Source organism: Phocoena phocoena, chromosome 13, assembly GCF_963924675.1.
Source record: "Phocoena phocoena chromosome 13, mPhoPho1.1, whole genome shotgun sequence".
NCBI lineage: Eukaryota > Metazoa > Chordata > Mammalia > Artiodactyla > Phocoenidae > Phocoena > Phocoena phocoena.
The window spans coordinates 65,135,079-65,148,846 of record NC_089231.1 but is presented as its reverse complement, the minus strand read 5'-3'; the positions used below and the strand labels follow the sequence as shown (position 1 = coordinate 65,148,846).

The following is a 13,768-nucleotide window of genomic DNA, read 5'->3' as shown; positions in this document are numbered from 1 at the left end:
GCAGATTCTCAACCACTGCGCCACCAGGGAAGTCCAGAAACACTTTAAAGACATAAATAGGTTAAAAGTAAAAGGATGGGAAAGAATACCGTTGCTAACACTAGCCAAAAGAAAGCTAGAGTAGCTATATTAATATCAGACAAGTAGGTTTCAGGGATAATGAAGGTTATTTCATAATGATGATAGGGTCAGTTAATCAAGGAGCCATAACAATCTTAAACATTTATGCACCTAATAATAAAGCTTCAAAATACATGAAACAAAAAATGGATAGAAATAAGAAACAGACAAATACAAGTACAGTCAGAGTTCAGTTCTCCTCTCAATAATTGACAGACCAAGTAAGCAGAAAATCAGCAAGGATATAGTAGACTCGAACAACGTGGTAAGTCAACTTGACTTTGATTAACACAGGACTCCCAACAATAGTAGAATACACATTCTTCTCAAGTGCACACAGAACACTGATCAAGATTCAAAAGGCTTCAAGCCATATTATGTTGTCTGACCACACTATAATTAAATTAGAAATCATTTATCACAAGGATCCTTGGGAAGTCTCTAAATATTTGGAAACAAAATAACACACTTCTAAGTAACCCATAGATCAAAGAAGAAACCAAAAGAGAAATTGGAAAGTAGTCGACTGACTTGAAAATGGAAACACAACATATCAGAATTTGTGGGATGTCACTAAAGCAGAACTTAGAGAAGTAATTTATAGCACTACCCACTAAAGAATGTCACTAGACATTCGGCTCCACAAGGATTGAATATAAGCCACTGCAGCCATTGACCTTCGACACACCCTGAAAAGAGTTCAGGACAGAGATCAGGAATGAGGCACTCTGTGCTCTGGGAAAACTGGCAGAACAGACCATAAGATAGTTAGATATTTTCAGGAGAAATTTTTTATGAACCTGGATTCTTGCATCTTCCCTTAGAAAAGCACTAAATCATTAACTAAGATTTCCATTCCTTGTGACTAGCAGCAACCTTCTACTGAGATGTGTGGTTGGTTGCACCTATCCCTTTTGCCAAAATCACATATGTACTGACCTCTCCCCTTACCTCTTCTGAACAGTTTCTTGAGCTATCTGAGAGGCTCTCTCCCAGGCTACAGTCCTCAGTAAGACACTGGATAAACTCCACTCACAACTTGTACATTGTGCGGTTTTGTTTTAGTTTTTTTAAGTAGCAGTAAACGCCTATATTAGGAAAAAGGCAAGGTCTCAGGTCAATGATCTCAGCTATATTAATATCAGACAAGAAGATTTCATGGGACTTCCCTGGCGGCACAGTGGTTAATAATCTGCCTGCCAATGCAGGAGACACGGGTTCGATCCCTGGTCCGGAAAGATCCCACATGCCGCGGAGCAACTAAGCCCGTGTGCCACAACTACTGAGCCTGTGCTCTAGAGCCTGCGAGCCACAACTACTGAAGCCCACGCACCTAGAGCCTGTGCTCCACAACAAGAGAAGCCACCACAATGAGAAGCCCACGCACCACAACAAAGAGTAGCCCCCACTCACCACAACTAGAGAAAGCCCGCACACAGCAACGAAGACCCAATGCAGCCAAAAATAAATAAATAAATTTACAAAAAAGAATCTGCCTGCCAGTGCAGTGGATGCAGGTTCCGTCCCTGGTCCGGGAAGATCCCACATGCCTCCGAGCAACTAAGCCCGTACACCACAACTACCGAAGCCCGTGAGCCCTAGAGCCCGTGCGCCACAACTACTGCGCCCGCATGCTGCAACTACTGAAGCCCACGTGCCTAGAGCCCGTGCACGGCAACTAGAGAAGCCACTGCAATGAGAAGCCCGCGCACCGCAACGAAGAGTAGTCCCGGCTCACCGCAATTAGAGAAAGCCCACGCGCAGCAAGACACAACGCAGCCAAAAAAAAAAAAAAAAATCTAGAGGGAATTCCCTGGCGGTCCAGTGGTTAGGAATCTGTGCTTTCACTGCCGCGGCCCGGGTTCAATCCATGGTTGGAGAACTAAGATCCCACAAGCTGCCCCCACCCCTAAATAATCTAGAAAAAGAAATTTGAAGTAAGTGGAAGAAAACAAGTAAGGATCTAAGTGGGTATCAATGAAATAGAAAACTATAGAGAATAATCAGTGAAACCAAAAGATGATTCTTTAACAAGATCAATAAAATTGATAAATCTCTAGCCAGACTGCTCAGGCAATGGGGGGAAAAAAAGAGGAAGACAAAATTACCAATCTCAGGGATGAGAGTGGTGACTGCTACAGATTCCACAGATATTAAAAGAGAATGTTACAGGGAATTCCCTGGCAGTCCGGTGGTTAGGACTCCACGCTTTCACTGCCAAGGGCCTGGGTTCAATACCTGGTCAAGGAACTAAGATCCTGCAAGCTGTGCGGCACGTCCAAAAAAAAGAGAGAGAGAATGTTATGAACAACTTCATGTCAACAAATTCCACAACTTAGATGAAATGGACAAATTCCTTGAAAGATCCAAAATACAAACACTCTCTCAAGAAGTAATAGCTAACCTGAAAAGCCCTACATTTATTAAAGAAATTGAAATTGTAGTTGAAAACCTTCCCACAAAGAAAACCTTAGGCTTGTGTGCCTTCACTGAGGAATTCTATCAAATATTTAAGGAAGAAATAATATCAATTTTACACAAACCGTTCCCAAAAAATTTAAGAGAAGGGAATACGTCTCACCTCAGCTCATTCTATGAGACCAGCATTACCCTGACACCAAAACCGGGCAAAGATATTACAAGAAGAGAAAAACATACTGAGATATCACTACCCAAGAGAAAAGGAAATATCTGTTCATGCAAAAACTTGTACATGATATTCATAGCAGTTTTATTTGTAATAGGTAAACACTGGAAACAACACAAACGTCCACCAACAGGTGAGTGAATTGTGGTACATCCATCCAGTAGAATGCTACTCGGCAATTAAAAGGGACTATCGATACATGCATCACTGTGGGAGTCTCAATTATGCTAAGCGAGAGAAGTCACATAAAAAAGAGTACACCCTGTATGATTCCATACATCTAAAACTAGAAAATGCACAGTAATCTATAGAGACAGAAAGCAGGTCAATTGTTGCTTGGGGAAGGAGGGGAAAGGGACAGTGGGAGGGAGACATTGCCAAGGGGCACAAGGAGACTTTTGGGTGTGACAGATACGTTTACTTCACGGATTTATACACAAGTCAGAATGCGCCATGTAGCACAACTTCAACTTGTAACACTTGGGATGTCCACTTAATTGGGTTTTTTTTTTTTATGTTATTTATTTATTTTTTTTGCTGTACTGCGTGGCATGTGGAACTTCCCCGACCAGGGATCAAACCCGAGTCCCTGCAGTGGAAGCATCGAGTCTTAACCACTGGACCACCAGGGAAGTGTACTTAATTGTATTTTAGTTGTACAACAATGAAGAATTGCTTTTTAAATAAGGTATTGTTATCATTATTGTTGTTGTTATTATTTGGCCGCGCCACATGGCTTGCAGGATCTCAGTTCCTGGACGAGGGATTGAACCTGGGCCCCGGCAGTGTAAGTGCTGAATCCTAACCATAGACCACCAGGGAACTCCTGGTATTATTTTTAAAAAATAAAATTAAAGTATACAGCTGGGAAAGGAAATACTGCTTTCCATTGTTGGTTGGCAACTATCTCTAAGAGGAAGAAGTATGTTTTCCTTTCTCTCCAGGACCTAGAGAAAAACCTCTGTGCTGGGTTAATATCAGCCACTGGGAAGATCAGTCATCTGAGATTCTGGATTCTCAAAAAGACTGTCTGCAGAGGCTGACCTTTGCTGTAGACTCATATCTTAAAGAACTTTATCTGGACTCAAATGTCCTCCCTTCAGGAACAGAACAGAAGTTCCCAAGTGTTGGTCACCGAGGTCCTGCAGAGAACAGTCATCTTTTCTACATCTTTCCTTTTGATGCTCTCAACATCCTGGAAAGACCTGAGGAGGTGAAGGCACCTCACCTGCAGCTGTCCCAGCCAGGCCACCGGAAGTGGGCGTGGATCCCACACCCCAGAGTGGGGCTCAGTCTGACAAGTACTTCCAACCCCACTCCTCACCAGTCCCTTTCCATCCCAGAAGAGGGCTCCCCTCCCCACCCATTTTGCACATGGGGAAATGGAGGCCAGGGAGGTCCTGCCTGGTCTTGTTCCAGGACAGTGCAGCTGGAGGCCACTCTCCGCTGCAAGGCACCTGCCAGCGGGGCCACCGTGACGTCTCCTGCCTCGAATGGCCTCTGGCAGGGCTTGGTGGAATTCCCCTGGCAGGAATTTGGGTGAGGCAGGCAGGGGTTAGCATCCCAGACTGAAGCCAGGCCACCTGGCTCACTTCTCGGCATCTCCAGTTCTAGCCCTTTGACCTTGCACAGGTTACTCAACCTCTCCCTGATTCAGCTCACTCACCTGCAAAATGGAGGTGGTAATAGCACTCACCTCCTGCAAGTGCAAAGAGAATTAAAAGGGTGTAAAGCCATCGGAACAGTGCTTGGCCCCGAGAGAGGCTACAGAAGCACTCTTAAATAAATAAATGGCTTCAGCCCTGTCTAGTCCCGAGGTTTGGGCTCCTGCCATTCCCACCCAGAGAGCCCTGGGTGGAGGCCCCACTGATGCTACAGAGCATCTGCCCTGTGCCCCCCACACAGCAGGCACTTTCCAATCCTTCTGTCCGCCTCACTCCAGCAGGATAAGGGGAGGCTTTGTGAGCCTCGTTCCCAAGATGAGGGAACAGACCCCGAGGGGACCACACCACCAGCAGGTGACAGGGTGGGACCAGGCCAGGTGTGTCTGCCTCTGAGACTGGGCCTAGGAGAGGACCGGCCCAAGCGACGCCCACCTAGCGCCTCCTTGGTCTGAAACTCGGGCTGGGGCCGGCCTGGAGGGCACGCTCTGCCCACCAGGCTGCGTGACTTCTGGGGTGTCCCTGCCTGCACAGTAGCCTCACTGGTGGTCGTAAGGGCCCCTCGAAGGGGCCCTGGACACCTGTGTGGGAACAAGGGCAGCCCACCTTTCTCCAGCTGTTTCACGCTCCAGCCCAGCCAGTGCATCATGTGCATGCATCTGAGAGGCGGGGAGATTGAGAACAGCTGCCTCCGCCTGGATTCTCCCAGAACTCGCCTGGCAACACCCGGCCAAGGTCCTCACACCATCCTGGTAAGAATCTCTTTGAGTGGTCATGTTCGTCACATTCAAGGTTTGTGGGCAGATGAGGGCCAGGGATGGGCAGGGAGCGAGGGGCAGGAGGGACACAGACAGCTTGGCGTTTCTCCAGCTGGGAGCTGCAGGACACGGGCTTATCAGCTTGCCTGGCCCTGGGCCGGCTTCCTCATCCTTCTCCTCTCTGTGGCCCCTTCTACCCCCACCCGCTTTGCCTTCTCCTGGGGAGCCTGAGCCCCCTGTCCCAGAGCGGGGGACACAGGGAGATACTTCTGTGGCTCCCAAGCCACTGGGCAGGCTCATGTCTTTAAAGCAAGGAGGCCAGGGAGGGGCCAGGACCCTAGGATGGAGCATTGAGAGCTGGAAGGGATGGTGGACAGAGGAGAGGAGAGACCGGGGGCCGGAGAGGGAGCAGAGCTGGGCTGAACCGGGTGCTCTTCATGCCTTTCTGGCTTTCTCCAGATAGGGGTTCCGCCAAAAGCAGTGAGAGCGGCGGGGCCTGACCTCGGGGCTGGCAGGCAGCGCAGGAGAGGAGCTCCTTTTCCTCACTGCCTCTTGTCGGTCCTGGGACCGACGTCACCCTTCTTGGCCATCTCCCTTCTGTCCCAAGAGGCTGTTGTGCATCCGGCTGCCTGGGGATGTGTGTAATCAGTGCTGACTCACAGTCCCCTGTGGGCCAGAGCTACGGGGGAAGGTCAGCTGGTGGGCCCCGGGATGTGGGCCCGGGGGACCCCCACCTTCTCCTTGGCCTGTGGGGCTCCCTCCGCTGCTGGGTCTCTCCTCATCCTGCAGGATCCAGCTACCCTAGTCCTGACCTCCCAGTGCTGCAGGGGAGCCTTGGGCCATGGCTTCCCTGCTGCAGCCTCAGTCCACCCGACACCTCTAAATTCCTTCCTTGTCCCGGCCCAGCTCCCCACACTGGGCTGGGAGGTGACTGTGGCGTCTGGTCTGGAGCCTGCCCTTATGCTGCTTGCGGAAGACAGGAGACGGCCCCCTGCTGGGGCAGCTCCAGTACTGCTCTCCCCCGGGGCCCCCCACTGCTGTGGGCCGTGCCCACCTCACCCCTGCATGCTCCCTTGGGGTCCCGCATGGGGGGAGGACTCTGCATGTGGGCCCCCAGGGCCTGGAGGGAACACAGAGCTCTTTGTCTCTGGCCTGATGTCTCTCCTCCCCAACCCCATGGAGTTGCCCACTCGCCAAGTACAGGAGGCCTGGGGGGTGGGTACCAGGGCTGGTGGGCAGTGCTGTGCCCTGTGGGAAATGAGCCTTGCCCCCTGTCAGCACAGTCTCATGCCCAGCCCAGGGGGCCCTGGTGGGGAGGTCAGCAGCCTGCGCTCCTCTCTGGGCTCCCAACCTGCTCCTCCCCAGCTCCTTCCTCAAAGTGCCCAAGCACCGCCCAGACGTGAGTGCCAGGTCTCTGGAGGCTTCCTCTAACTCCCCGACCACAGACGGACCCTCCCCCCTTCTTTGGTTTCCGTGGGAACCCTGCCCAGGGAGCACCCAGGGGAGATCAGTGTGAGCTTGGTCCCTCCCTTTTGGGCAGGCAGGGCCCCTGAGTCCCAGCCACCCCTTCTCCCAAACCCAGCCACAGGGCTGGTGCTTAGTGGCCCCGAGGCCCACAATGCAGAAAGGCTGAGGTGGAGGTGGCATCAGCCTTATTGTGGGGTCTGCACAGTAGGTGCCGGGCCCCTCCTGCTGAGGGAAGGCTGAGACTCCAGCCTGGACCGACCATCCAGTCTCCAATGAGCCCATCCTCCTCTGTGCACTGGATCCGGGTCCTGTGGGGTAACTCCGCCTCCATCACCCCCTCCCACGTGCTCGGGTGCGTTGCCAGTCAGGAAGCAGGAGCCAGGGCGGGTGGCGGGTCACCTGGTGCAGCAGGCCTGGGGCTCGGGCCCTGGCCCGGCAGCTGCAGAGCCCCAGGTGGAGGCAAGGTCCGTGGCCCTGGCCATGCCACCCTCAGGCTCTGGGTCCAGGCTCTCGTAGATGGTGGGCAGCGAGGTGCGCTGGTTTAGCCGCCGGCGCAGGCCAACCAGCAGGGGCTGGGGCAGGGAGGCCACATCCACGTTGTTGCCCAGGTCCACCCAGGCCAGCACCGGGAACTTGGTGGTGTCCTTGATGGCCTCAGTGAGCTCACGGGCGGCAGCCCGCGTCAGCCGGTTGCCATTGAGCAGAAGCTGGGTGAGGCGGGGCAGCGTCCAGAGGCTGGGCAGCAGCCGGTGCAGCAGCTCATCACTCAGCCCCGTGAAGCTCAGGTCCAGCACTGCCAGCCTGGCGCCCTGGCTGCCCAGGTAGCGCATGACATGCTGCACGTCCTGCACCGACAGTGGTATCCCCGACAGGTTCACGGTCTCCCCCGCCGGCAGAGTCTTCTGGAGGTTGCTCTTGAGGCTGCGGGAGGGTCGAGGGTGGGGAGGGACTGAGCAAGGGCCCCACCTGCCTCAGACAGTGACCCCTCCGTCAGGGCAGCAAGGCCCAGGCCCTGCAGATGGCCACTTCCTAGATGAGTGGCCACGGGCAATGCTCTGAATCGCTCTGAGCCTTAGTCCCCTTTGGTTAAGAGGCGACCTGGCTGTGAGGATTAGATGCACTTGCGTTAGGGCTCCATGAGCTGCTATAAAAACCCTCTGTGTGCTTGCATCACCACACCTGCCACATCTGTTGTCTCTTATCTTTATGCCAACTCAGTGGGGTGGGAATGATTATCCTATTCTGCAGAGGAGCAAACGGGTGCTTGGAGGGGTGACGCGACCCTTCCACGGTCACACACCACTAAGGGGGAGCCAGGTCTCCAAATCGGCGTGTTCTGACCCCTGAGCCCATGCTTTTTTTTCACGTGCCTCCTCTAAGGTTGACCCTTTTGGAATAAGGATAGATGTGGGAACAGGCCCAGGGTAAGCAAGAGGGCCATGCTGGGGGATGTGGGTGGGATCTGCCCTAGGGGAGGGCTCCCTGTGTCCTAAGCTGGAAGGGAGGTTTAGAGACTGAGGAGGGTACCCCACTGCCCCCAGAACCCCCTCTAGTTCTCTCCTGTCATTTGAACATAGGCCTGCCTGGGGACTGACAGCAGTGGGAACACCTCCAGGGCCCTCACCTGCCACGGCAGGGAACAACCCCATGGGCTCCAGGCTCAGCATGGGCCACCAGGCCTGAGGGAGGGGGCAGGAGGCTGGGGGGCAAGCAGGGGAGAGCACCAGGGCCCAGGTGCCAGTGGCCTGTTCCCAGGCTGAGTCTGTGGCCACGAGGTTGTGATGGAGTGACTAAGGGGGACCCCGTTGCAGAGTGAGCTGCTGGGCTGGCCTTGGAGGCCTCAGCTTCAGGCAGCCTGGCAAAGAGTCCCCAAAGGGCTTCAGGAAGCAGGGCAGTGTGGCCTTGGGCAAGACACTCTGCCTCCCCGGCCTCAGTTTCCTTCCCTGGAAAATGGGAATCATAAGCCAGACTCCACCTCCCTCCCAGCCTGTCCTGGGGACTCTGCTGACTCCAGCTGAGGCCCCCAGGGGGGCCAGGCCCTGTGATAGGCGGGGCGTTGAGGGGCAGGCAGATGGCAGGAGGCAGTCACACGGAGAGGAGCTGGCCTTGGGGAGCATCCGCCTGCATTGCCACCGGCCAGTGACGGGCAGTGATGCAGCCAAGGGTGAGGGCCTGCAGGGTGGGATTTCAGGCCCCAGCTCTTGTTGACAGAGGCCTGGGAAGGGACCCCCCCCCCCCCAGGGGCCAGGCAGCTGGGCTGTGTCTGGGCTCCCTTACCAGCTCTGGGTCTTCCTTCGGGGCAGGCTGGACCCCTGCTGCCGCTTGGAGTGAGGGGTGAGGTGGTAGATGAGCTGCCGGCAGGTCTTGTCCGAGGACTCCCAGAGCTCATAGTCCTGCGGGGGCAGCGCTGTCAGGGGAGGCGGAGCCCTGTGAGCCCCCGGGCCTTGGGGACCCAAGTGTGTGCGTGCGCACAGGCATTCATCACGGATCACTGAGCCGCCCACTGGTTTTCCCCCTCCACCCCCGCCCCCCTGCCCCGTGGCCTGGCACAGAGCCAGGGGAGGCTGCCCACTGGGAGCTGGACAGGCTGGTCCGAGGCCCGTGGTGCCCGGCGGGAGGAAGCCCAGACAATGGGCCCTTGTTCCCTGTCCTCAGGCCCTGGGCCAGAGTCTCGGGCTATCAGCCACTGGCTCCCTGTCTACCCTCGGTGCCCCCCTGGGACTCACCACAGGGGGAGGCAGGACCAGGCCTCTCCAGGGAGCCCTGCTCCACTGACGCCACCCCCAGGGAATAGGAACAAGCCAGGTCAGCACGCTCTTCTTCCTCTCACTCTCCAAGCGAGACCACACCCATGGGGCCTGGGTCTGGGCGGCCAGCAGGGAGGGTTACCATTTTCCAGCACCACCACCTGGCTCTCTCTGGCTCCCAAGTGGACCCTTGCAGAGGCCCAGCTCAGGCAGGATGTGGGGTGGACTGCTTTCCACAGGCTGGCACCAAGCACGCTCCACCACCCAGCACATTCTTTTATCCAGTCCCTCTGTTAACAGCAGGCACACACAGTGGCAGCAAGCCCCAGGGGTCACTGCGATGGCTCTAGGCTAGCCTCACAGACCCCTCAGTGACAAGTGCACCTGGGCGTGGCAGTTCAGAGCTGGCAGAGCCCAGAGTGGGCATTCCTGTTTCACACGGGGGCTCACTGTGACAAAGGGCCGGGGGCCGGGGGCTGGCCACAGGCTGTGTCAGGAGTGTGGCACCTTCCATGCTTATGGCAGGACGTCTGCAGGTGCCGACATAGCAGGTGGGGGACAGGTGTTCTGGGCAGACGCGGTGGCAGGAGGGGAGTTGAGGCTGCAGGTGGCAGGTGCCAGCTCAACACGAGGAGGGATATGCTTGTGGCTGAGTTGCTGTGGGACGCAGTGGGAACATGTGGACAGGGGTTCCAGCCAAGGGAGCTCTCTTCTGGCTCTGGGACTCGGGGGCTGGGAGCCTGGTTCCATCAATGGATTTGTCAGAACGTCCTGTATCCCGAAGGGTCCCCATACGACTACCTGCCTGGGTCCCAAGGGCCTGGCGCACAGTGCTGAAATTCAGGAAACGGGTCTAGGGAATTCCCTGGCGGTCCAGTGGTTAGGGCTCTGTGCTCCCACTGCAGGGGGCACAGGTTTAATTCCTGGTTGGGGAACTAAAATACTGGATGCCATGCTGCAGGGCCAAAAAAAGAAAAGAGGAAATGGGTCTACCCAACAGATGACTTTCCAGGGCTGGGAAAGCAGAGTTCCCATGTGCTCCAGCTGCTGACCAGCCTCATACACTGAAACTGGCATCAGGTCCCAGAGAGGGACAGTGACCCGCCTAAGGCCACGCAGCAGTCCAGGTGAGGGCCCAGATCCTAGCTCCCAGCTCTGGGCTCTTCTGGCCTGTCAACCACACTACCCAGCCTGGGGCCCGTGCCTCACCGACTTGGGGCACTGCAGGTCCCGGGCCAGGTTCACAAGCAGGTCGTGGGAGATGGGGTCCACCAGATTGAGGAAGGCCACATTCCTGTAGAGGACGTCTGTGAGGAGGGTCCCCTCGAGGCCTAGGTCCTGCAGGTAGTGAGACTGGAGTGAGCCACGGGTCGAGGCCTCCCTCCCCTAGCCCCCATCCCAGCCAGCCAGAGGCTCTCACATCCGTTCCCCTCTCTCCATTTCCCCTCTGAGGCTTGCTGGAGCCCTCCCCACAACGGCGATTAGCAAACTGTCCGGGGCAGGTGGGCCCTTTGGATGAGCAGAGGGTCGGTGCATCAGGGGCCTCAGGGAGGCGGTAAGTGGGTCCAGGAACCCTTAGACTGGTTCCCTGGAGGTGAAACGTTCTGCTGAGACCCCCTGGCTCCTCTGGGATTGGGCTTGTCTGGGGTATTCTCTGGGGGCTCCTTGATGATCCCCAAATGCCCCTGCCCTCCTCATTCCCTTTGGGGCCCCTGCCTCTATCCACCTATCCCCGAGCTCTCCTAAGCTATGGCCGCTACCTCTTTGCTGACGGGTCCAGACCCTTCCTGTCAGGGTGGAACTCTCTCTCTCAGCTCATATGACCCAAAGGCAACTCAGACTGGGTGTGTCTCGCCTCCTGTGGCCCAGCTCAGTAAAGGGTGCCACCATCCCATCTTCCCAGGCACTTGGGCCAGAGCCCAGGAATCACCCCGCACTCTTCCCTCATCCCTCCTCTGCCCAGCTCTCCCCACCCCAAGCCCACTGCTCAAGGAGCTTCAGGCCTCATCCCCTCACAGCCTCCTCCCGGGGCTCCCGGCCTCCTGATGCCCTTCCAGTCCACCCTAATGCTGCCAGAGCCAGCTCTATGAAACACACACTTGACCCCTAACCCCTTCAGTGGAAACCAAATGCTCTCAAGGTTGTGTGATGGCAGAGACTCGCACACAGCCTGCAGTCTCAGAACTCCCTATGGCCTGGCCTTCACACCCTCTCTCGCCCACCAGCCGTCCTGTCCAGCCTCCAATCCTCCCACCCCTCACACAGATCCCATCATCAGGTCCCTGGCCTGCCCTGGCCTTCCTGCCTTCACCCCTTGGCCTCTTCCTCCTATTATTCCCATAGGCCTGGTGTGGTGCCTTTTCGGGGGTCCGTTTAGAGGATATGCCGACAAGCTGACGAGACAGGCACAGCCAGGAGGGGCCTCGAGACCCCATGTGGACCCTCCCCAAGCCAGAGAGTAACATGTTCTGTGTATAAGCCCAGGGCACAGGAGGCCAGGCCAGGCCAGAATGACCAAGTTCCATAACTGCAGAGTCCCTGGAGGTTATGGGGCAGGACAGGCGGGCCTCAAATTCCAACCTTTGGGACACCAGTGGGCAACCTAGCTTGTTCCCCAGCTAAAATTTCCAGCTGGTGCCTTGGGCTGCAGATGCCATGCTGGACAGAGATCGTGCCTCTGAATAGTCTCTCGCTGATTTGTGCTGCTCTGTTGTTTGCATTTTAAACACGGCTCAAGTTGGAGATGACAGCTAGGGAGGATCCAGTAGAAGGGAAGGATGGCTGGTGAGCCTGGGCTGACCCAGTCAGGGTCCCAGACCGAAGCCTGCCTTCTGCTGATGTGGACAGCTCCTCTTAAAGGGCCAGCCCCACCTTTCCAGCCTGCTGAGCCCAGAGAAAGGAAACCCAGTGCAGCAGAAGGAGCAGAGCTGGGAGACTGGAGGGTGAGCTCTGGCCTTGGCTGGCCCCCAATTTGCTCTGTGGCCCTAGGCTCACTGCTTTTCTCCAAGCCTCAGTTTCCCAATCATCCACCTGCAGGTCAAAGACCACCGGCACAGCTGATTTCGGCTTACAGGATGGGGCCGATTGTGGTGGCAGCTGCTGCAGGGTACAGGGATGTGGGCAGAGAGAGGAGTGGCTTGCTCAGTGGTGGTGCTGGGATCAGAACCCATGTCTCTTAAGGCAACCCAGGGCTAGGGATATGGGACTCAGGTACCTGGTGTATGTGGAACCAGAGCCCCCACCCGTCGTGATGGGATGTTGTGATGAACAGATGCCAGGTGTGTGTACTCAATGGGCGAGAGCTGCCCGTTAGGAGGATGGGCATTGTGTGCTGTGGCTTTGTCTGAGCTGACGTGGAGAGGTTGCACCCACTGACCAGCTGGGCTGTCGCTTCCCCAGGTCCTTGCCTCGGGGTCCAGTGCTGCGCCTCCCTTCACCCTGGAGGCGGGAACCATCATCCTCTTCCCATTGCCCCTCAATACAAGATGATTCACCCCCACCTGCCCTCTTCCCAGCCGCCCTCCTTTCTTGTAAGGGCCTGAATGTGGACTCTTAGCTCCAGGCTTGGGAGCACCCTCAACACCCACAACTGACCTCAAACCCCAGAGATGCGTACAGTCATGGGACCCCCTCTACACTCACAGTCCCCCCGACCCCACAACTCTAGCTGACTGCCTTCCCTCCCTCGCCCTCCGGCCCAGACAAGACCCCCACCCCTGAGGCCAGTCGTCCCCTCCCCTCGGAACCCGCCCGGCCCGCGCGCCCGAGGCCAGCTCCGCATCTACTCCCGGCCCCTCCTCGGCCTCCAGCCCCGGCCGGCCGGCCGGCCGGCCGGCTGCTTGGCTGCTTCTCTCACCTGGCGCAGGAGGCGCAGCAGCTGCCGGGCGCGCTCCGGCCGCCGCTCGCGGAGCGTCGACTGGATCTCGCGGAGCCAGCGCACCCGGCGCTCATAGGGCGCCGGCCCGCACCCCGCCGCCGCCCCAGCCTCCGAGCCCGCTTCGGGCTCGGGCCGCCGGCCCAGCCGCGCCCCCATGGCCGCCGCGCGGCGGGCGCCGAGCCGGCGGGAGGCAGGGCCGCTTGCGCCCCGCCCCTGGCCCCGCCCGGGATGCTCCGGGCGGGGATCGCGGGGTCCGAGACTGCGCGCCCCGGCAGGGCCGAGGCGGAGGAAGGGAGGAGGGTTCCTGCTGGGGGCCCCGGAGCTCCCACACCCGGTTTGGGGGTGTCGCTGGAGGAGGCCCTCGCCCGCGCTAGACCTGGCTCGAGCCCTGTCGCCCGGAACTGGAGCCGCCGGGACGAGGTGGCGCTCGGCGCCTTTAAAGGCTCCGAGCCTCCGTGCTGATTGTGGAACAGTCGCTTTGGCGGGGCAAA

General features: G+C 57.1%; 1 protein-coding gene across 1 annotated transcript; it reads right to left on the bottom strand.

Annotated features, from left to right (window-relative positions):
* Positions 1 to 7,048: 7,048 nt before the first annotated feature.
* Positions 7,049 to 13,433, bottom strand: LRRC75B (leucine rich repeat containing 75B). The gene is made up of 4 exons (XM_065890546.1): positions 13,257 to 13,433; positions 10,610 to 10,738; positions 8,931 to 9,046; positions 7,049 to 7,574 (listed from the first exon to the last, which is right to left on the bottom strand). The coding sequence occupies exons 1-4, from the start codon at positions 13,431 to 13,433 to the stop codon at positions 7,049 to 7,051; spliced, it is 948 nt and encodes a 315-aa protein (XP_065746618.1).
* Positions 13,434 to 13,768: the final 335 nt, after the last annotated feature.